Source organism: Haliaeetus leucocephalus, unplaced genomic scaffold (assembly GCF_000737465.1).
Source record: "Haliaeetus leucocephalus isolate CR32 unplaced genomic scaffold, Haliaeetus_leucocephalus-4.0 Scaffold136, whole genome shotgun sequence".
NCBI lineage: Eukaryota > Metazoa > Chordata > Aves > Accipitriformes > Accipitridae > Haliaeetus > Haliaeetus leucocephalus.
Genome location: NW_010972572.1, coordinates 2,631,635 through 2,653,965, shown reverse-complemented (window position 1 = coordinate 2,653,965; position 22,331 = coordinate 2,631,635). Strand labels below are relative to the sequence as shown.

Sequence of the window (22,331 nt, the reverse complement as noted above, 5' to 3'; positions counted from 1 at the left end):
ACTACTGCACCTACCGTTCAACCTTCACAGTGAAGACAATGTGACAATACCTACACTGGGTCATAACTGCACTGCAGTCAGGAATGAAAAAAAACTTCTGGAAGGTTATTCCTGCCAAAGTTTCCTGCATTTCCTAGGGCTTATCTAGTTAGATCCTAATGGCCACAGTGAGAGGAATCATTGCTCCACACATTCCACAGCCAACTAAATAGAAAGTTGTTTTGTGTAATTAGCTTAAGGGGTTTTCCTTCTTCATTACCCTACTGTTTCTCATCACAGCTTTTTCACTTACTTAAGTGTCTTTTTCTAGCCTTCCCAAACTATGCAGATTGATGATTTTGTCTTCTCCCAGCCATACAGATTTGGGTTTTGTAGTACTTCCTCAAGAAAGTCCATCTTTCCAGCTCTGTATTCAGCTCTGGCCTTCTTTTTAGTTCCCTCCTTTTTTATGCTAGCTTCTGTAATAAAGATGTCCCAAAAGGACCCATGGGGACGACTGATACCACAGCACTCTTGGTACGTGTAAGAACCATCAGATCACAGTCAAATGAGCAGTGCATAGGGATTGCACTTACTTTCCCCTTTCAAACTCTACCTACAGCAAATCAGTTGAAAGCAGGGAAAGCAGAAAACATTAGTAAAGAATAACCTTTTTATTCTTTAAACAATAAACAAACAAACAAATAAATACATGAGAAGCTTGGAAATAGAAAGAAAGAAAAAGCCAGAACAGTCAAAGAGCAAGCAGTGCAACATGGCATGCATTTGCCTCAGCTCTTGCAAAGCACCTCAGTAAATTAGGATCCTTCATCCCATTGAGTAAGCCAGCTCCACAAAGAAACTTCATTACAAATTTACAGTCCACAATTCTTGGTTTCAATTCCATCTGCCTATTAGTTAACCAGGATCATGTTTTCAAACATGCCAAAAGAGAAACACACTGTATGACACCAAATAGGATAACAACTGTAGTTTGGACTGCTTATCTTATACCCTACTCTGCCAAAAGAGCAAGAGGCAATCAAGACCATCAATTGCCTACAGTCTCTGGCTCACTATGCAGTCACTGGAAAGAAGGAAATAGACCATCTGCGGAAGGTGCCCAGGGCTGACCATGTTCCTCTCCATGGCTACAGAGGAACCATATGGGCATGAAACCTGGAGCTCTGCTGAAAGCAGTGGCAAAATTCCCGCTGAAATCACTAGACTAGGATTTCATGGTTTAGACTTAATTTAATCATGACATAAATAAACCCTTTACCAACAGAATCTGCCCTTCCCTTTAACAAACTAATTTTCGACAGAAAACCTTTACCCTGGGGTTTCAAGATTCACTAAATTCGTCCTTTTTTTTTTTTTTTCTTTTTTAAGAGAGATCACCTCTTCACAGCAGTTCAGTCACATTTCATTCTACCGAAACACACCTTCAAAGAAGCCATCTTCATCCATGTCTCCATAGATGTAAATATATTCTCCAGCAGTCAGCGGAAGCTCTGCCTCTGGATTTTCATTAGGTCCATCAAAAGGATTGTAGCTGAAATATTTACATATGAAGACTTACTTTGTATAGGAACTTTCACAGCAACACATTCAAGCTGTGCTATCAGCTTACAGTTCACTGGGACTGCATCCACTTTTTGCAAGCTGCAAATTCCACAGACAAAGGTCAAGACTCTAGTTTATGGTTTATATATAACTACTAACATATTGCTCCATGTTCAAATAGCAGCTAGCAATAATTTTCTGAGAAGCAGAACAGATGTCTTGTGATGCCTGAAGGAGCAGATCAGAGTGACTCAAGAAAGTGTTTAAAAAAAGATTTGAATTACCTAAGTGCTTGCTGTGTTTCTGAGTGTACCAAATAGGTAAGTTGTAGGACTCTGTATTTCTAAAATAGGCATCCTTAAATTCACCTGTACTCTTAACTATTTTATGTAGATAGCTCTCTACATTTAATGTACTTAATAGTTTGGAAAAAAAACCCAAACAACCCCCAAAAAACCCAAAGCATCAAAATACCCCAAACATTTAAGGTACACTTTATCAGCCATATGACTGTCATGGACAAGCACAGCACAGAATCTCAAAATTCTCATGTTTAAAACCCTAAGAATGAGCTGATTTATGCAAGAAGAAAGTCACATGAGTGAAGAAAAGGTTTCTAGCCTTTTTCTTCATAATTATCCAACCCTCAGGATCCAAGTTATACAACTCTCAGTGCTGTAACTCCACATTTTAAACAGCAGTCCAAAAGTTCCACTAGCATGAAAATGATAAATACATTGGTGACAGGTTTGGGACTCCAAGTAGTTCTAACCTGCCTACCCAGGGATCCTTGAGCTATTCAGAGGGCCTATCACAGGAAAATACCTCATAAAAAACCTTGATCTTTGCAAGCACCTGCTGCTAATTCCTGCTTTTTAGTCTTTAAAAGGGATTTCAACATGCCAAAGCAATGTTACCCTCTCTATCAGCTGAGTGAGACCTTATGGGTCCAAGATTCTGAAATGAACACACAGATCACATTTGATCTGCTCCTCACAAGCACAGAATCATCCCAGTTCTCTTTTTCCCAGTCGACAGTCTAAAAGCTGAAGGATATGCCAATACTTTTTGAACTGGAAATAGCTAGTGGCCACTGTTCAGTGGATTGCAACAGTTATCAGAAAAATCTGGGTTTATTCTGTCCTTTTTTTTCTTCTTTTTTTTTTAAATTACAACCAGAATGATTTTGGTCAAAAACTTTCATTCAGGATTTCTGGGCTGAAATTTTCTTAATCGTTGGAATAAGACTTTCTTGGAGAAAATTTCTTGGACTATTCTGGAGAAATCTGACATTTCAAAGAATGTGTCAATTCAAACTCAATTTTCCATCCAATATCATATTAAAAAAAAAAGTTTCACACAGTGCTGTTCACTGAACAACAAATGAGCTTACTATGTTTTTGTTAAGCTAAGCACATTGGATTTGCTTGTGCAGGAAATAACAGGTCTCAAAATCCTATGGAGGAATATGATACATGGTCTAACTTAATATCCACCGCTAAGAGTGGTGAATCCTAGAGAAGAGTGTAAAGCAGGCAACTATGAGATAACCCATCTAACCTCATAGACCACAAGAAGTGGCCCAGTACCTGTATCGAGCTAAGAACACCTGGAGCTTTGCAGGGCCTTGGCTGCCTGGCTCTGGCATTAGAGAGATGCTGTCAACATCCAGTTCTTCCATTTCACTTGCAGTGTCCACCTAAAAACATTAAAGATGAAGGATATGGTATGGCCCAAATCAGAGTAAAGGAACACTCAAAGGATTCAAACATCAGTGAACAAGTCCTCTAAGCTCATGTATTGTGCCAGTCTGGCCACTGGGCTAAGGACCATCTGGAAGAATGACTTTTAAGGTGAAAGAGTAGTAATAAGAGGCAACAGTTCCAAGTTGCGGCTTCAGGAGTTCCAGTCAGACATTAGGAAAAACTTGCGCAGGTGGGCGATACAACTTTGGGACAGGTTCCCGCTGAGGTGGCAGATCTCCATTCTTGAAGAACTTTTGAGCCTCAGCTTGGCAAAGCCATGGCCACACTGACCTAGTGTTGGTGACAGTCCCACTTGAGTAGGAGATTGGACTAGAGACTCTGAAGGCCCCTTCCACCCTACATATCCATAATTCAGTATATTAATTTCTTGCTACCTCTAAATGGTAGTTGTCCCTGTGTGCAACAGGGTAATCTGAACAAAGGAGACCTTATAGCTCTATTAGATGTCTAAGTCTCTAAGTGCTTTTGTTCAGACAGTTCCCCTCCAGCACCTGTAAATACTTCAATATGATGTTTATGTACTTTCAGAACATTAGACAGAGCTTTGGTTGGAACTGGTAGGGCCACCTAGTCCAAACAGCTGGCTCTGATAACAGCCAGTAGCATGTGCTGAAGGAAGGTGTACAAGAGACAGGGCAAGCATGATACTAATTTTCCTGGTATAGCCTCTCGCTTTCTAGCAATCAGCTACTTATGGACTTCCTAAGCTGGAGGCTGTACCCTGAATGCATTTGGTGGCTACTCCCTGAAGCACCTTTGAGAAATTTGCCTCAGTCTTTTTGATCCCATTGATATCTTGGAATTTTACATCCAGTGGCAACGAGTTATGTAACGCAATCATATCTTTTGAAGAAATGCACTTCCCTTGTGTTTATTTGAAATGGTGCCAATGAATGAATTCAAGCTGCCTTTTCAAAGCAGACCTCAAGGCAAATGTATTATTGATGAAGACCCATCACAGGACCAGAAAAGAAAGTAGGTATTTTTTCTAGTATACGACCTGCCAAAGTCAATCTTTGAGAGTTCAGAGCACCTTTTCAAGGCAGCGTACTCCTCATAATGCAATCTTGCATCACGTCCTAGGGTAACAAACACCTGCACCCTGTAACACCCAAAGGTAGATCCAAATGGAGTAGGTTTTAGTAGCCTGGCTAACACTGGAGTGTTCCCATAACCATGTGTTGCTGAAGCCAAATGCTCTACACACTGGCTCTTTTCCAAGGATCCCATGCCGACCTCTGTAGGCACTGCTGGCCTTATGTCTCCATGGAGGCATGGTGGCTTCCAAGCTTTCTCTTGAACTAAAAAATAGTAATTTTTCCCACTACAGAATTGATAATAGTCACATACCTGTTCCTCCCCAGGTGTGATCTTCGCTTTGACTCTGAACATGACAGCTTCTCAGAGTTCTTACACAGTGATAGGCACTGCCTGCCATAGCAGCATCCCTTCACCTCAGCCTCGGTAGCTCAAGACTGCAGTGTCCTCTGCATGTACAATGAGGCAGTCCATGTGGCCTCAAAGCTTTTAGCACTCAGGAAACATCGGTGGACCAAAAGAGCAAAAGCTGCCTCCCATGCCATCACACCCAGCCCCACTTGCAGCACTACTTTACTCTAAATTGTCACATCAAGTGATGTAAAGCAGGGAGTATGAAAGACTACTTAAGTGAACCCTACAATACTACATAAGAGCTCCTGGGGAGGAGAAGCAGCAACCATCTACAAGATCTTGGTGACACAAACAAGCAAAGCCTATTAATTTCATCCCTCTGCTTGCACAAACTCAGCATCTTTTCACTATTTCTTTCACCAAGTAAAATTTTAATACCTAAAAACACCAACAAAGAGGTTTGAGCCCCTCACCCACAGCTCAAGGCCAAAAATAGTCTGGACCCAGTTCTCAGCGTGCTAAAAGTAACAGTTTGTAGCCTTTGTGTGTTTTAATGGTAGCTGAGACGTCACAAGGAAGCTTAGCAAGAACTTTCCTACACTTCCCACCAACTGACCTCCCCTTATCCAAGCTCCCAGCACTCTGTCTAGCCAGTTGTTTCCTTCCTGGAGCACAGCAATATGCTCAAATGAGTATTAAAGACATGGCTATCCAAGGCATTTTCAATTTTTTCCTACAGCTTTTCTCTTGTTTTTCCCGTTTTCTTCAGGCAGCCAGGAGGGAATGAATGCAACACTACTGGTGCTCTCAGAAATGCATTTATTCCCTTGTGGCTAGAAAGCACAGGCCACAGAGGGGACTTCCATACTGACCTCTGGAGTTGGGCAGGATTTTGGACTGTTCTGCATGGATTCTGATTTTGAAGAGTTTGACTGAGATTCCACTTTCTTGGCTTGTTTCTGAGAACTGGCAGCAGCAACTGGGGAGCCAAGAGTGGCATCAGGTGCCCACTGTGACGACTCCAACTCATCAGTCTCTTCATTGTGAACCTTCTTCACACTCTGGTGAGTGAGCAATCCAGGAACAGTCGATTCTGCAATAAAATATCTGTCCATTACTTTTAGCCACAGGCAGAATACAAGATCAGCAGCGAACATCACAATGAGCAAACACCCTTTAGAGTAGCTCAAGTCTCTAAAAATGGGACTCATGTAATAGTGCAACAGACTGGACACCCTGGGCTCTCTTTGGTCAGAGAAATGCTAAGTTCTCTTCATGACTACAAAATGAACCAAAGGTATTTACAAGAAAGAGAAACAGAGATCCCAAAAGTTAACTAAACATTTGCATTATTTCCTTTACACCTTTCCATTTACACAAATAACTACTCATTTGTCAAAACACTCCCAGGCATCTCCAGCAATTACCCTTCTCCCAGTGGGGCTGTGGGGTAGAGCTGCACAGAGCAAGAGGAAGCTCAGAAGTCACCAGCGTAGAGGTGAGAAGGTCGATTTTTCCTGTTTGAAGCCGGAATTGTTTGAGTTCCTGAGACAGGAGGCTGAACTGCTCTGTTTGACTGCGACACTGATCTTCTAGATCTTTCACCCTGGCCTGACAGGAGAGACACAACATGAGGCACAAACCCATATCAAAACCACCAGTGAGGCTCCAAAGAGCATCTGCCTTTGCTGCATCTTTTCAGTGGGTCTCAGACTCCCAAGAACCTAAAGGTGTGCCCTGCCCAGGAATAGTAATTAGGAACTGGCAGCTCCGCAAATATAGTATCTTTGAAAACCTGAAACTCATCGTCTATGAGGAGATTGACTGCAAGCTCAATTAGGAATTATCCCCGAAATGCTGGGTTTGAACTTAAATATCCTATCCAAGCCCTGCACAAGACCAGATGAGACAAGTCAAAGATAAATAAGCCTTAAAAAGATTGAAAAGGCTTTGCATGTTTATTGAAGCATTAAAATCACATCTGCAAAAGGAATTGGTCTCCCAATGCTCCATCTCATCCATCACTCCAGAGGCTCCAGCGAGCTCCCAAAACCTTACCCTGGCCTCCCCACCATTCCGGGCAGTACTCCTGATTGTCCCTCCAGATCTTGGCTCCTCCAGGCACTAGGAAGGGCAGAGAGCATCAGCACACTGGCCTGTGTTGCAGAACATTTCTTTGATGCGGGCAGTCCACACACTTTGCCACCAGGTCCTACAGGGTTGACTTGCTCCAGGAAAATTCATGCTGAGTACAAGAAAGCTACATCTGAGCAAGATGAGATGCAGGGGAGCCTTGAGGAAATACTATGGAGAGGGAAGGACACATTCCTACTAGAGATCCATTTGTATTTTATAGTATTCTCTTTCTACCATCACTAGATCTTCCCATTCCAAAATATTGCTGAGTCCTGGCTGTCCCTACACAGCCCTACACACTCCGTAGTTGCAGGCATATCAATTCCCAGGAAAATGCAACTGTTCCTTTCCCTCTTCTCACTCTTCCACTGTGCAAGCGCTTATTCTGGCTTCCTAGACAGGTATCCTTTGCAGACCCTGCTCGTGCACTTCAGGTGATAAATAAACAAAAAGCATTAGTGCTGGATGGGAATATATCATCTGATCAGCAGCTCTTCAACTGAGTTAATGCAGACAATATTTAATTTGGCATTAGTGTATCTGGCTAAGGTACAGGCTCTGCCTTGCAAGAGATTACATTTGTTCCCTTTTGTATCTTTAGGCTGAGATCACACCAGGCTTTGCAGTCACTCGTCATCATTTTGCATAGGTAAAATGCATCAAAACAGATGACTGCATGGTGCTCTTCAAAATTTTCCACTCCACAAAATGTTTTTGAAGTGTCTTTTTCTCCTTCCAACTCAAAAAATAAATCATGCCTTGAAATATTATGTGAGAAAGAAAGTCTGGGTTTTAGGCAGCTCTAAAAATAACACATCTGACCTGGAAAAAGCTTTCTTTCTGATCTCAGAGTACCACAAAATCTTTCTAGACCACTCCCTACCAACTTACAAGGGTGCATGCATTTTTATTTTATTGTGACATATCTGTTTTAAACATGTCAGTTTATCACTTGTTTCCTTCACAACTAGCTAGGTGCTCTCAGTCTTTAAGGGAAGCCTGGTGAAGTCTCTGCAGTCTAGCAAGAAATAACTGTCTATGAAAGAGAGTTATGAGATGCTGTGAGCAACTTCCAGAAGTGTCTGCATTCTCCACTTGCTCAGAGTCAACTCCTTGTTCACTAAGTCACCTTGTACAGGATTCCTCTGCAATCATGACTGTTTGAATTTACTTACAGTTAAGACCTTTCACATAAATGCTTCTCCCCTACACATTACATCTTAATAGAGAAATGAAACCATGAACAGTAAGAACAGTTGCACTGGATCAAAGTAGAGCTTCGCGTAGACCAACATCTGTCCCCGATCCCACCTTGGGACACAGCCTACGACAAGAGACAGGTACAGAACCAGGACCAGAGACAGTTTTTCCATCTTGTCTAGAGACCTGAGCCAGCAGATGCATCTGGATATTGTGTTTAATATTGTGTCATAATATTACCTTGGTTCTGTAAATTTATTAACCACAGTTTAAATCCATTTATACTGGTGGCCAAGCCAATAGCTTGGATAATCCACAATTTAATTCTGAGATACCTAATTAGTTAGGCATCTTTCACATTTTGTGTTATTCAAAACAATGTACAAATATCCCTTAAGTATTACTGCCACATCATACACAATGCAGACTTCTAGCAGACTTCTCGCAGAGGTTCATATACAGCTGGGAAAGCAGCAAGTTTCCAGGGCAGTGCTAGGAGGCAGGGGCATAAGGAAAGAGGAGCCTAAGGACATGGCCAGGAGCTTCAGGGAACCAGCAGGAATCAAGCCCCAGACACAGAAGAGAGAGGAGACTTCTGTGTCTATGCCCAACCCAAAACGGGGAAAAAGGGGCCTCACACCAACTGAGATTGAATAGCATGATTACCAGAAGAGGCTGCAAGAGCAGAGAGCAGAGCTTGGTGGGGTCAGTCTAACCACCAGTTCAGGAACTCACTCTGATTTTCCACACCAAGGTAGACCCAACCACCACCAGCTCAGCCCTGTCCTCTTGGACACTCTCCTTCTTGGCTACTCTATTACACTTCTCCTACAGATGACGTTCCCCATCCAGATGTCCCTTGTCATCTTTCTCTGTATCTTCTGCTATATGTTTCTGAAGTCAGAGAATCACAATTTTGCTAGAAGGGAACTCTACAGGTCTGCAGTCCAACCTCCTGCTCAAAGCAGGGCTAACGCCAAAGGGAGTAAAGGCACATCCATAACTCCAAATAGATGTGGATGCTACTTGTACAGGATGTGCGCATACCCTAATAATGTCCTTGGGCTGTTCTCAATTTCTTTTAGAAAAGTTCCCAACACTGTACTTGCCTTTTTGACCAGACTTGTGAATTAAGCTGACATTTAAAAAAAAAAAAAAAAAAAATCACTCTACCTCAAACACTGCATTTCCTGCCACAACAGGTAGTTCAGAGCCCACCACTGTGCATGTTTAGTCACGGCTGCTTCTGCCTTTGCACAGTCAGTGTTACCTGTCATTTAATCTCCCCATTACTCGTGAGATCTCCTCACAGCTCTTTGCAGTCAGATCCAAAGGCGACTGTTGAAAGAAGTTTTCTATCAGCTATAAACCCTATTACTTCCATATAAGCCTTCTTTCCAAATAATTTGTGAATAGGCCAGCAAGCACAGCTCCCAGGCTGTAACTTCATTAGTTACTATCTCTTCTGTGAAAACTATTATTCACAATCTCTGTTTCCCATCTTCCAACCAATTACAAAGCCAGCAGGACCTGTCTTTTTCTCCACAACACCTTCATTTGCAATGGTATTGCTATTGCTTTCAGGTTTTGAAGGAAACACTTCACTCTTGGACTGCAAGTAGTTCCCAAAAGACCTTTAAATGTATGTGACATGTGAAGAAGGTGCACAGTTGGACAATTCTAGAAATCTGGAAATGCTAAAAAAAATAAAGCTCCTAATTCTAATTCATTGCAAAAGCAAAGCATTTAAACAGAAAAGCAGCTGCTCCATCAAACTCATAGTGGTAGCTCCTTTAATTACATTTATTTCTTGGAGGTGACACTCTTGCAATCTTTTCCAGAGTATAGTTAAAACAAGAATATCAAGCAACTGTCAAAGTCAGGACAGAGGAGAAAAATGTCCTGTTTGACAGGATTATAGCAGTACCTGCATGCAATCCAAAGTACTCTGGTAGCAAGAAGAAAAGCAAAAAGAGATATAAAACCACATCAGTAGTTACACTAGCCAAAAATCAACAATCTGCCAAAGATAACCCAACCCTCAGTTTGAATGAAATTGTTTTCTCACTGACTTACAGTGTCTGCCTTGTTCCATACTGAGATCCCCACCTCATTACCAGAAGCATCTGCTTCCTAAACAAAAGCCAAATCCCACATACCAAATGCATGAGTAAGATAACCATGAGCTTTTTGAGGGCCTCCAAATCACAATATGCTTTGAGCCAAGTCACAATGTGCTTTGAGTATCAGTGCTAAATTTCAAACCCTCTTTTCCCAGCACATTGCAACCACCCATAAAATCAACAGCATGGACAGTTTGTGTCCAGACCTTTCCCCAGGTCTGAGACCAAGGAGGTGTTGGGAATCAAAGCACAGCTCAGAAACTGGCTTTGACACGATTTCAAGCAGCTAACAGCCTGCTCAGTCATATACCCTGCTCCTAGGTCAGGGAAAACAAGCAAAGTTGAGCTCTGTTCACTGGACTTCCCAACAAAATTCTACACTGGATTCCTGAAATCAGGCTGTCGCCTTTTGCATCTATGCAGTGCAAAAGGCAGTTGAGAATGTTGTCTCATACTTTGGAACTACTACTGAACAACTTCATTCCCATGACCATAACCCTCAAGGTTTTCTTTCTAAGCCGAGACAGTCCTTCTATCCATGGCATTTCTGCACACAGAAACCATCCCATACCTCTACTCACCCCCATCACTGCCTTATCACAGAACTACAGAATAGCTGAGGTTGGAAGGCAGCTCTGGAAATCACTTAGTCCAACTCCATCAGCTCAAAGCAGGGTCAGCTAGAGCAGGTTGCCGAGAGCTTTGTCTAGTTGAGTTTTGACATCTCCAAGGAGGGAGACTCCACTTATGACAATCATATGACTGAACTCTTCCAACAGGGAAACGGACCACACTCATTCTTCACTAATATTACATCAAAAAGTAATCCAAACACAAGTAAAAATGACAATACACAGTGTAGACACCCCAAACCCCCTAATTTTGCCCTACACTGATGTTCTGGAATGACTATGATTATAGTTAAGTCATTTAAATGACTGTTGCTCCACATTAAACTAGCTTTTAATGACAATATCTCTTTCTTTGGTCCACCTGGTGTCATTGACTCATAAAGCATCTCCATACCAGTAACATGAAAGCAAGAACATTTAACTGATGAGGCCCGTGCAGAAGAACATGACCAGCCTCTCAAACATAAAACAAAATGACTGTCCCTTTCTTCCTCTGCACAGGTAGATGTCTCGTTTAAACCTAAGTAGCTTCTCTAATCCTTCAATGAATTAGTTCAGAAAACGTTTGGCAAGCATCAAACCTCCCTTCCCTTAAAGGCTGCTAAGAAGCCAGCTAAACACCAACTGACATAAGAGCAGCACCCATATCAGCTATGATCCTGTCTCTGCAGCCAAAAGCAGATGTCCCAGAAAGGACATGGCAATGGGGCAATACATAATGTCACTTCCCCACGATATTCACCCAGCCTGCAACAATTTCAATTCCATTCAGTAGGAGCCCAGCACTCTCATGCTCTACAGCTCAGATACAGGTCAGGCCCCCTTCAAAGGAGATGCTATTTGCAGCCATGGAGCAATCTCCTCCATCAAGGACACTTACCATCTCGCTCAACTCTTCTGGGCCCCTAACAGCCACAGAGCTGCTGCACTGCAGCGGACACAGGCAATTCAGGCTCTCTCTGACTGTAGGTCACCACTACAGACAGGGCCATGGCCTCATTAGCATGAGATCTCACTGTCCAGGTGCTGTACAGTGAGGCATTCTGCTCGGTCTCAGATGTTTCAGTACTCAGAAAACCTCAGTGGACTGAGAGAGCAGAAGCTGCCCCATTTGCCATCACAGCTAACCCAATTCTCTGGCAGCCACTAAATCACCACATCAAGTTCCAGGGTTTGATGCTTTGCCTTTGCAGCTCCAGGAATCCACAGCCAAGGTTTTCTCCAAAGTCATCCTGATAAACACTGAGATAATGCAAATCAAAATCAGAACAGTGCTCATCACATGTGCCAGGCTGCACCGTTAGGCCGTCTGCCACCATGACAAAGTGTGTTCTGTGTGGATGTCAGAGCACTCACACAGCTGGTCCCAGACTAGCAAATGGGACAAGGGAGCTGCCTCAAACTTCATTACTCGTTATGCTCATGCAAAGGCCACATTTCTCCTTTTTTTCCCTAATAAAAAGCATACAGCAGATATACACAAAAGAAATTTCAAGTCACATGGATGCAAGTATTCTTCCTCCTTGCAGATGATCCTGGAAAATGGAGCAGGCAGATCTGAGGTTGGTAACTTAAACGCATCCCTGAAAGAGCTGTTGGGCACAATCTGGATGAAGTAACCTATCTGAGGACTGAGGCAGGCCAGGATTTAATCCCCGAAAACTTTGACCCCAAAGACTACTCTGCCAGCACAACTGATACCTGTTCACGGCAGCAACACGTTGCATCCAATCAAGACGTTAAAGTATTTTGCTCAAGAACCAACAAAACCCAGAGCAGCAAGAACGCTGACACTAAGAACAAAACATACCAAATCTGCAGCCACTAAACCATCTTGTTTTCTTCTGTCTTACCTCTAGAAGCTGTACTGCTCCTTCATGTTCTCTTTTTGCCTCTGCCTGTGCCTAAGAAGAAATAAGAAATAGAGTAAATAAGAAAGCTGCCTACCTAAGTTCACTTCTACTATCATCCCACCTTGATAGACCATTACAGATTTAAAACACAGACTGAAAGCATCTCTGGTCTTTGGACAAACATCAGTGAGAGATCAGAACTACCATTCATGAGAAAAGCCTTCACTTTGCTCAGGTGCCAGAGTTCACCTAGATGCAGACACTTTTCCCTGGTTTACTTTATCCTGTAAACTCACATATATCTCCTCCATACTCTGCACTTCCATGGAAACAAGGTGCAGGAGACCCATCACTTTCCAGGGATTCAGAGAGTAAAATGTCCATTCTCTCCCACACTGCATACCTGCTGCAAACGTCTGACTTCCTCCTGCTTCTCCTGCAGGACTAGCAGCGCTTCCTTGTGCTCGACTTCCAGCTGCTGCCTTCGTTCAGCCACATTTCTCATGTGCTACAGAAAAATTCACAGACAGATGAAGGGTGACATTATATCACTGCAATACTGTCCTGTGTCCTATCATGAGCCACGAAGTCAAAACATTGCTTGTATTTCATATCATCAAACAGAGGAGAAAGTAAGAAACTCTTAGCACAAGCCAGAGTAACACAGTCAAAGAAAATCCTTAAATCAGTGATGGCCACCTTATTTCCCCTCCCACCCAAATCCCTGAAGCAGCCTTTCTAAAGCACTTCTGCCTACTTTGGAATGCCATGTTCCAGGATCCCACAGAAGCAGAATTCCCCACAGAAGAACAGAAACAAAAGAATGGAGAAAAAAAGCAAAGAGAAAAAATGTGCCACCCAAAAGAAGCACTAAGTGTCTGGACAGTCCTTCCAGCCATGTGGATCCTACTGACCTTCAGCACCTGCTCTAGATTCTCCAGCTTGGTTTGGAGTCCTTGATTCGTCTGAATTACTGAATCCCGTTCCTTAGTAACCAAAACAACCTGCAATCTCAGGTCAGCATTCTCAGATTCAACCTGAAGAGAAAGGATTTTCAATTAGCACAAGTAGCCATAGGTATTCCTTGTATAAATAATGGAGGACAATTTATTTCTCTATCTCAATAGCTTGTTTTGCAGACCTGCTTTCTACTTGTAATGATACCAAAATCATGATCCTCCTTTCCCTCCAGCTTTCACTCAAAACAAATACACAAGCATTTTTATCAGTCCTCAATGTGATGAACATTTTATTTGCACATACTGCGTCTCCCACTAGACTCATCTCCCCTCCCCATTTGCAAGGAGGAAGGGACTGGGATATGAACATGCTACATACTGAAGAGATAAAAAAGCTTGTAGACGTTTGTGCTTTTTTTGTAATCCTAGATGGTAGGATTAAACACAGAGAACAGTACAGAAAGTTCAGTAGCCTGCTGAAATCATGTTTACCTCCTCCACTTACCACAGGGAATTCCAGCAATATGTTTTGATTCTAGAGTGTACTATGGCTTGATGACTATTAGCAATGCAGATTATCAAGCAAAGACAAACATTTCCACTTAGAACAGTTATTAAGTAAGTGAGAAGCCTTATGCATGGTGGCAACATTGACATATGGGACAGACAAGTGACTTTCTAACTCTTGTGCATTACATTTGTCCAGAGAAGGAGCTGGAAACAGTAACCCATGGAGAATCTTCATTGGAGTACCAACTCTTCCACCATTCTCACATGCAACATGTTCCTAGAACAGAACCCTCTGAGATGCAGCCGCCCTCCCCTGAAATCTGCTCTGCAAACGGAACAGTGCAAGCATCCTGCCTTTGTCCCTGCTTTTGGGTTTTCCATCTGGCAAGGGCAGCTTTGAATTGCAGGGGTGGCTTTCTCCCCTGCCCCATCATCATCCACCAAAACCCCTCTTTGAGGAAGACAAAAAAATGTCAGACGTGACTGAGGACTTTCAAACACGCCATATGCTTGCACCACTTGCAGTGATGGGTTCTGCTCTACTACCGCCCTGACCAGTGCACACTGCTCCCCACTAACCACTGTCTGTCTTTGGTTATGAACTCATTAACAAGTTACCACAGGTAAACCAAGTAGGAACTTCAGTAAGGACAAAGCATCTCAGTCAAGTCTTGGGAAACTCTGTAATAAAAATAGGGCAGTTAACTGCTCTGCTTGCAGTTACCACAGGGTACGCAGGACAGAGAGGTATACAGATGGGCACATGACCATTACTCAGCTGGCAACTTGAAAACTAGCATGCTAGCAAGTTCTTCTCAGCAAAATTTTACAGAAACTAATGCTCCATCTGACAAAGATACTGCTTTTTACCTGTCCTGCCCATTCAGCCTTCTCGTTCAGCTGCAAGTTCTCTTCGGCCAGTCGTGCATTTTCACTTTGTACCTCCTGCAGCTGGATCTCCTGTCCAGAAAGAGCAGGCATTACTACACCAAGGCCCGCAGACTAACTCCCCCAAATTTTTCTGCAGAGCAGCTCCACTGCTCCTCTTGACTGATGGTGCAGTATGCTGATGGGATGCTGCCTGAGAAGTGGAAGGCAACAGCATGCAGCACCACTGAAGCAGATACCAGCCTTGTGTCAGACAATCTCTTAAGCTTCCTTTCCCATTTATGTAGCGTCCAAGCCCAGAATGAGAAAGACATTTCCTTGTCTACTTCACAGCTCCAGTGTCACATTATTTACATATCATCTCCACCTACAACAATTCATCAAGTTTCACTGTTGGTTCAAGATCAGAGCCTTGACAAATTTCAGTTAAGGAAGAAAAATTATTTGGAAGAATGATGACAAAGAGAGTTCTAGACTGCAAACTCAAAAGAGTTTTAAATGGCTGATTCTGAAACCAGGATTCAGTCTGGAGTTAAGAAAGCAACATGAGCCAGCTATCACTCTGCCTTAGAGAATAGTCTGAGCAGGCAGGAGGCCACGGACATATGGAGAGACACTGACTAAATTTGTCAGGTCCAGTCCATCTGCAGCAACTTTGTACAGCATTAGAGGAATTTAATAGTTGCATAATCACATGACTCCACATAGACACACACACATCTCCCCATCCCAAAGTTTTATGGATCATCAAATATTTTCTGGCTATCTCAACTGCTAATTCCCTGTGCACACAGTTTAAGTCCCAGTACTTCAAGGTGAGTTGGTCCCTTCCTGACCTTGAAAAGCTACTGTCTAACAACATACAGTGACCAACTTATTCCTTAAACGCCCCATTCTAACCCAGACAATGAGGCTGAGCTATGCACTATGAACTGCACACGAGTCTGAGCTGCACATTAGAACTGACCTGAACTGAGATTTCAGCAAGACATAAAACATCTATTCAGAAGGTAAGCACCCTTGGGTGAAACTATACATTGTCATAGTCACTAATGCCACCAGTACTGCTCAGCAAAGTAGAAACAGAAGGGAGAAATCCAGATGCTGTGATATGACCTGCAAAACCTCTATGAAATTAAACAAAGGCAAGATTTCATCCAACAAATAAGAAGCACAAGAAAATGACCATGGGTTTTTGTAATTACCATCTCAAGATGTAGAAATCTTTCAACACTTGTCTGGAGTGCATGTGAAAATGGTAAGTACCAACTCAAACTAGCAAAGGCCACAGAGTTTCACGTGGTAATTTATGTAGCTATATTCAACCCACAGCTAGCTGAAAGCTAAATAAACAATTCCAGCCTCAAGGGCTGGAGCCCAAAATTTGTGACACTGTTCAAATTAAGAGAAAGACTGGTGATTCCTTATTAAGATAAACTGAAGGGAATCCAAGAGAGACACACAACCTCCTCTTCTACCATTATGCTCACAACAGTAGGCAACAAGAACACTTACTAGTTCTTGGCATCTTTTATGCTTTTTCCTCACTTCATGCTCAAGGTTTTCACATTTTTTGCGCTTTTTCTTGAGTTCAAATTCCTGCACAAAACAAGTATAAGTAGATCAGCAAATCCACATTCTTAAAATGCATAAGAAATTCAAGCCCAGCGTCTCAGACCCAATGCTGTATTAGCTATTTTTATTTTCTTAAGAAAATCTCTTCGTGGCAAACATAAACAATATAGAAACCAAGGGAGTTTTTTTGTAAAAGGTATTAAAACCAAGAAACTTTTAAAGTGAAACAGCTATTCCACTCTTCCCCAAGTCTTTCAGCTTCTGGAAACAGTTCTCCTTTTCCCATTTGCACAGATCGTACCTATTTGTACAGGATAGTATGGAGGACAGGATACAGGGGACAAAGATACAGCTGTGCAAAATATTCAGCTTGAAACACTAGCTGTGCTATCTTAGCTCCTATTCTAATCCAAATGACATCTAACGGAGAGCAGACATCCTCTGGTTATGCACCTTTATCTGCAGTTACTCACTACCACTCCTGGTTCCTCAGATAGATAAGAACTGCTAAACCTCACTGCGAACTGTCCTAGTTTGCTGGAATAATTGACAAGGGTCATATTCCTCACACGACATCTGTTCCAGGTCAGTCATATCTGTTCCCAGTTCAAATAAGACTAAACCAAACACAGCACACAATCTACTGGCGTGTTTCCATCTAGTTTTAGTGTGACACCCAGCCCAATACCTGGAGCTGCCACCCAGCAACACTCTCCATGCAGACGGCCTGTGTTTTCCCACCGATTCCTCAAGCTTCCCACTTTTGCACAGCAGCTGCACCTAAAAAGACTTCAGTCCCCAAAATCTCTGCCTGGATTGCACAGGTGAAAACCCCAAGAAAAAGTATAGGACTCCTTTACCCAAAACCATGTTCACAACTCACCAGTTGCTGTATCTGTTGGCTGCTCTCTTGGTCTGTTATTGCATTTTTGGGAAGGAAATTTTCATGTCCTTCAGAGGCAGGTCCCAGCGGTTGCACAGCTGGTTCCACCTGGAAAGCAAGCAAGATGCCAGAGAGCTGAGGGACAGCCAGGACTACAGAGAACACCATGCACACCGAGGGAGAAGAGGCTCTCCTGGCAGTACCACCTGGGAGAGCAATGCTCCACATGAAAACTCCTGATCTCTGAACTGCACGACTGGACATGGAGAAAGGTGAACACTATGCCAGGGATCTCTCAGCCACCAGAGAACTGTGCCGGGAGTCTTCTGGAGCCCAGCACCAATCAATCCAGCTTGACCAAACCACCCACATGCAACAGTAGGCTCCAGAAAGCTCTCAGATCTGAGTTCCCCTTTGTGCCTCATCTAAGGTTTCAATGAGAAGCATCAGCAACACCTTTCATGGTCCTCTCCAAAGCAATAAAAAGAAGATGGAAGCTGGTCAGATGGGAGAACACAACCCTCATAAACAAGAGAAAGCAGAAATCAGTGAAGATGTCAGAATCTAAAGGCAGGGAAGAGCAGACAAAAAATACCAAGAAATGGAGCATCCCACCTCAGCTAGTAGCTGGGAAGGACTGAAATGGCAGCAGATGTGCTATGGCTTATGTGCCACCACCAAACCAGATGAAAGGAGACACTTTTCTGTACACAAGTTTCTAATAAAATGCCTTTTAATTTGGGCTACAGACAAACACACCTTTAATCCTCTGAATTTTCTCTCTCAACTGATATTTGACTTGACATTGTCTGCCTAGAGTAATCTGTGACAGCAAGGCAAGGCCTGAGGTAAACAGAAGAAAAAGGGCTTTGATAATGTTTTAAACAACGAATTTAAAGTCACTTTTGATAAACAGATTTTAGGGACAGGAGAACTTTAGGATCATCAAAGCCAACTTGTACAGTGAGCAAGCAGCAGGATTTTGTGACTCCATCTCAGCCTCTAACCTTTGGTTGACCTCTTGTCAGAAGCAGAATTTCTCACTTCACTTTGAACACCTACAGTACTGAGGGACCTACGTTACGAAATCTGAGCTCCCTTTACAGTAAGTCATTAGGACACTGTCTAAGCACTATACGTAAAATGTGATTTCTTTTTCCTATTTTAGGCTTGAAAGCCACAGGTTTTAACTATTCATGACTCCACTGCTGAAAGTCAGAAAACTCCGAGACTACACTCAAGCCCAGGCTATCAAAGTTTTCACATTTTCTGCTACAAGGAAAATTCTGAAACCATCTCTCACATGAACATTATTCCCTACCACCCATGGAATAAGGTTAACTTAGGAGTTTGGCAGTCTGAGCACCAACCAGTGGCTGGAAGTCTGGAGATCCTCCACCCAAGCCACAGTACCTTACAAACGCCAGCTCTTGGGAGCTTTCAGACATGCTGTGAAACCAGTATTTCACTCTGGAATATCCATGTGCAAATGTTTCTGGGACTTTTTTTTTTTTTAAACCACTTGGCACATGCCAAGCTTCAAATCTGTATTTCACACCTCCCCTCCAAAATTATGCTTGCTTGCAAACTGAAAATGTTGCATTTTAGTCAACTTTAATGAAATTAGGTCCCCAAGGAATGCTAACGGATGCCACCTAAGGTTAGATACTGACTGCACAAGTACCATGTACTATGCTTCACAAGTCACGCTCTCTTGCAAATAGATATGCAAGACAAATTTTCTTGTTTGTGATCATCTCCCAGCAAACAGCTAAACAAAATCATGACACTCCTAATTACAGACAACTTACAAAAATTACAAAATTATAAATTTGCCCACATGGACCTAATTTCCACCCAAGAACAAAGACTTGCCCCCAGCCACATGCTCATCTACTGCTATTTTTACGCAGAACCCAGTCTCATCACCATATTAAACAACTGATAAATGAGACTGGCACATATCACAAAGAGAGCTGTGACCTGGAGCTGTGCCACCTCATTCACAGCACAGACTGGAAGATGCTCAACAAATGAGCCAGGTGCAAGGAATCTGTTCAACCATACAGTTAAAAATCAGTGTAGAACAGCTGCTTCCCACCCTCAGCACTATCAACCTGGGGTGCACTGACTTTGGCAGAGACCCTGCTGAGAGAGCAGGGTGGGGCTGTACAACTGATCAGCATCCCCAGGCTGTACCAGCTAAAGCCAAATATCCAACAGGCACAGAAGTATCTGTACTTTAGCAAATGACCGGAAAGTTTAAAGCACACAACAGAGTAAATTAAAAATGCTGTAGACTTTCTGAAAGCTCTGCCCTTGGCACCCAGAAAGCATCATTGCAATCCTGCCGCAAAAGAATTGCTACAGCATTTTCCACCTAGCCATGGCCCATTCCCACAGCTGTGCCAGGGCAGCTCTGTGCAGTGTCAGGCAGAGCTGGACCAGAAAACTGATGCAGGTTTCAGGACAAGGCAGGAAGAAGGCTGGGTTTGCTAGGTTGTCTTTAACTCAGATCCATCACAACCCACTGCTCAATATGGGTTGCACTGACACAACTGAAGGGACAGTGGGAACAAGCAGTGGTGAACAGGAGGCTGTTTACACACCACTACCACCACTGAAAAAAATCCCTGCTAAATTATGATTTGACATTACAGAGATAAACATCAACCCAAAACCCTAAATAAAGAACTGGAGAAATCAGAAGGAGAACAGAGAAATGGTATTTTCCAAGGACACTTAGAGGAGAAGGTTGCTTTTTATACTCTGAGGAAGTTCTTTGAAAGCTGGGGGATACTGCACTGATGCCATGTACTGAGGAGCAGGACAGAAGAACAAAGTAATTTCTTTTAATTACGATAACTGTGGTTACTTCCCCAAGAGCTGACTTCCTCCTCCACATGGCACTACTGCGCCCGCATGAATACAGCCCGTTGAGTCCAGGGTGTTCTGCACTACAGGTTTCAGCTAAGACACTGGCAACAGCCTCCTTGCTCCCCCTTCACTACTGCTGTTGGGCTTAGTCTTGTTGCTATTTATCAGCCAGAAAAACTTTTGACAATGACGACAGACTCTCCTGAATCAGAGAAATAAAGAGCATTCATGAGAAAGGCTGTAATACATGTTTTTGTCTGACAGAACCTGCAGGGTCAGTTGAAAACCAAGGTATGGAAGGGCCATTCAAGGAAGACAAGGGCAGAGCAGAGGGGAAAAAAAAAGTCTGTGCATCCCTCTTCATCATGGAGGAATTTGGGGCGTGAGGGGCCACAAGGGCAGAAATCTCAAACTATGAAGAACAGTGCTGAGGATCTCTCTCAAACTGAACTGTCTATAAGAACTGTGGAAGTGAACAAAATAAAGAGTAACAAATCACCAAGATTAGACAATATTCACCCAGGGGTTCAAAAACCCCCTTCAGCATGAACTGAACCTCTCACTTCAGCAGTAACTGAATCAAGACGTGCAGTGTGTCACTTCCCTGACAGTGCCTTAATACAAAATAACTGGAAGGTGGCAAATGTCAAGTATTAAGAGTATCCCAGTGGAGATCTGTGGAAACACAGACCAGTACATTTAACACCTGCTCTGGGCAAACTAATAGAAATTGCAACAAAGATTAGGCAGATACTTAAAAAAAACCAAACAAACATATATTGGGGAAAAAAACCCCACATTCACAAATCTATAAAGAGTTTTTCTAATGTGTCAGCAAGCAAACAGGTAAGAGAGATCCAGTAGGTACAATCTGCTTGGGTGCTCTGAACACATTCAGCTGCAGTGCTTTGAAAGGCTTCTGCAGAAACTGAGCCACCACAGGATGAGGGGAAAGGTTTTCTCTTGGGTAAATATCTAGTAAAAATGAGAGGACTAAAAAGGAGGCAGCAGGAACCGTGCTCTTCAAGTACTGATATAGCAAAGAGACAAATGGTGGAGAGGGCCTCATGATACTGAGATTACAGAGGGCCATCAGACAAATGATGTTTTAACAGAACCCACTGCTTAGACAAAAAGGCAAAAAGATCTATTGGGAAAAGGAGAGAAAACTTCATTATGCCACCATATAAATCAATGACACAGTGTCTGGGATACTGCATGCAGCGCTGCTTCCCCCAACACAAAAATGACAGAGAAAATGTACAAAAGAAGAAAACAAAGATGATTAACACTGAATAATGAAAGAGGCTAGAAAGAAATAAAATAACAGCTGAAGAAGAGGGGCCTATAAACTCATGAGTGACTTAGGAAAGATGAACAAGGAATGAATATTCAATACATCTTCTATAAGCAATGGGGAGCAATAAATGAGAGCAGCTGCTGGGAGCTTGGGGGGATGATGAGTTGCCCATCCTCACACAGCCTACAGATGTGAAATTCTGCCACGGGACACCGCGGGTGCGGAAAACTTCGGAAAGAACCCGGGTGAACTCACACAAAACAAACCCACCAGGAGCCAGCGGAACCCGCGGTGCCGGCCCTGGCTCGCGAAACCCACAAACCGCCAGAGCTGGGGGGCAGCGGGCCGCACCTGGCACCCCCGGCCCGGCCCCACGCACCCACCCGCCTGCCAGCCGGCGGCCCTGGAGGCCTCTGCCGGCCCCTCACCCCCGGCTCCGGCTCCCAGGAGCGCCCACCAGGACCGGCCCAGACCTCGGCCCCCGCGGTGGGCTGAGCCCCTAGGCCGGCCCCGGCCCCCTCACCGCGGCTTCGACCTCCTTTGTGGAGGACTTCGCCCCCCAGCGATAAGGAAAGGCCCCGCTGCCCCACCCCGCAGGCAACGGAGGCCCCCGGCGGGCCTGTCCCGGCGGCCCGCGAGTGGCTCGGCCCCGCCGCGGGAGAGGCGCACCCCGCCGGTGCCTCGGGCCCGCC

General features: G+C 43.6%; 1 protein-coding gene across 1 annotated transcript in view; it reads right to left on the bottom strand.

Annotated features, from left to right (window-relative positions):
• Window positions 1-20,349, bottom strand: part of BZRAP1 (benzodiazepine receptor (peripheral) associated protein 1) — a 47,721-nt gene extending 27,372 nt beyond the window's left edge. Inside the window, exons 1-11 of the mRNA XM_010585933.1 lie at window positions 20,323-20,349; window positions 17,463-17,570; window positions 16,520-16,603; window positions 14,987-15,076; window positions 13,562-13,684; window positions 13,051-13,155; window positions 12,648-12,698; window positions 6,131-6,314; window positions 5,576-5,796; window positions 3,135-3,244; window positions 1,425-1,534 (exon numbers count right to left, since the gene is read on the bottom strand). Of these exons, the coding sequence (XP_010584235.1) occupies window positions 1,425-1,534; window positions 3,135-3,244; window positions 5,576-5,796; window positions 6,131-6,314; window positions 12,648-12,698; window positions 13,051-13,152 (778 nt within the window). The 5' untranslated portion in view covers window positions 13,153-13,155; window positions 13,562-13,684; window positions 14,987-15,076; ... (1 more) ...; window positions 17,463-17,570; window positions 20,323-20,349. The remainder of the gene's footprint in view (window positions 1-1,424; window positions 1,535-3,134; window positions 3,245-5,575; window positions 5,797-6,130; window positions 6,315-12,647; window positions 12,699-13,050; window positions 13,156-13,561; window positions 13,685-14,986; window positions 15,077-16,519; window positions 16,604-17,462; window positions 17,571-20,322) is intronic.
• Window positions 20,350-22,331: the final 1,982 nt, after the last annotated feature.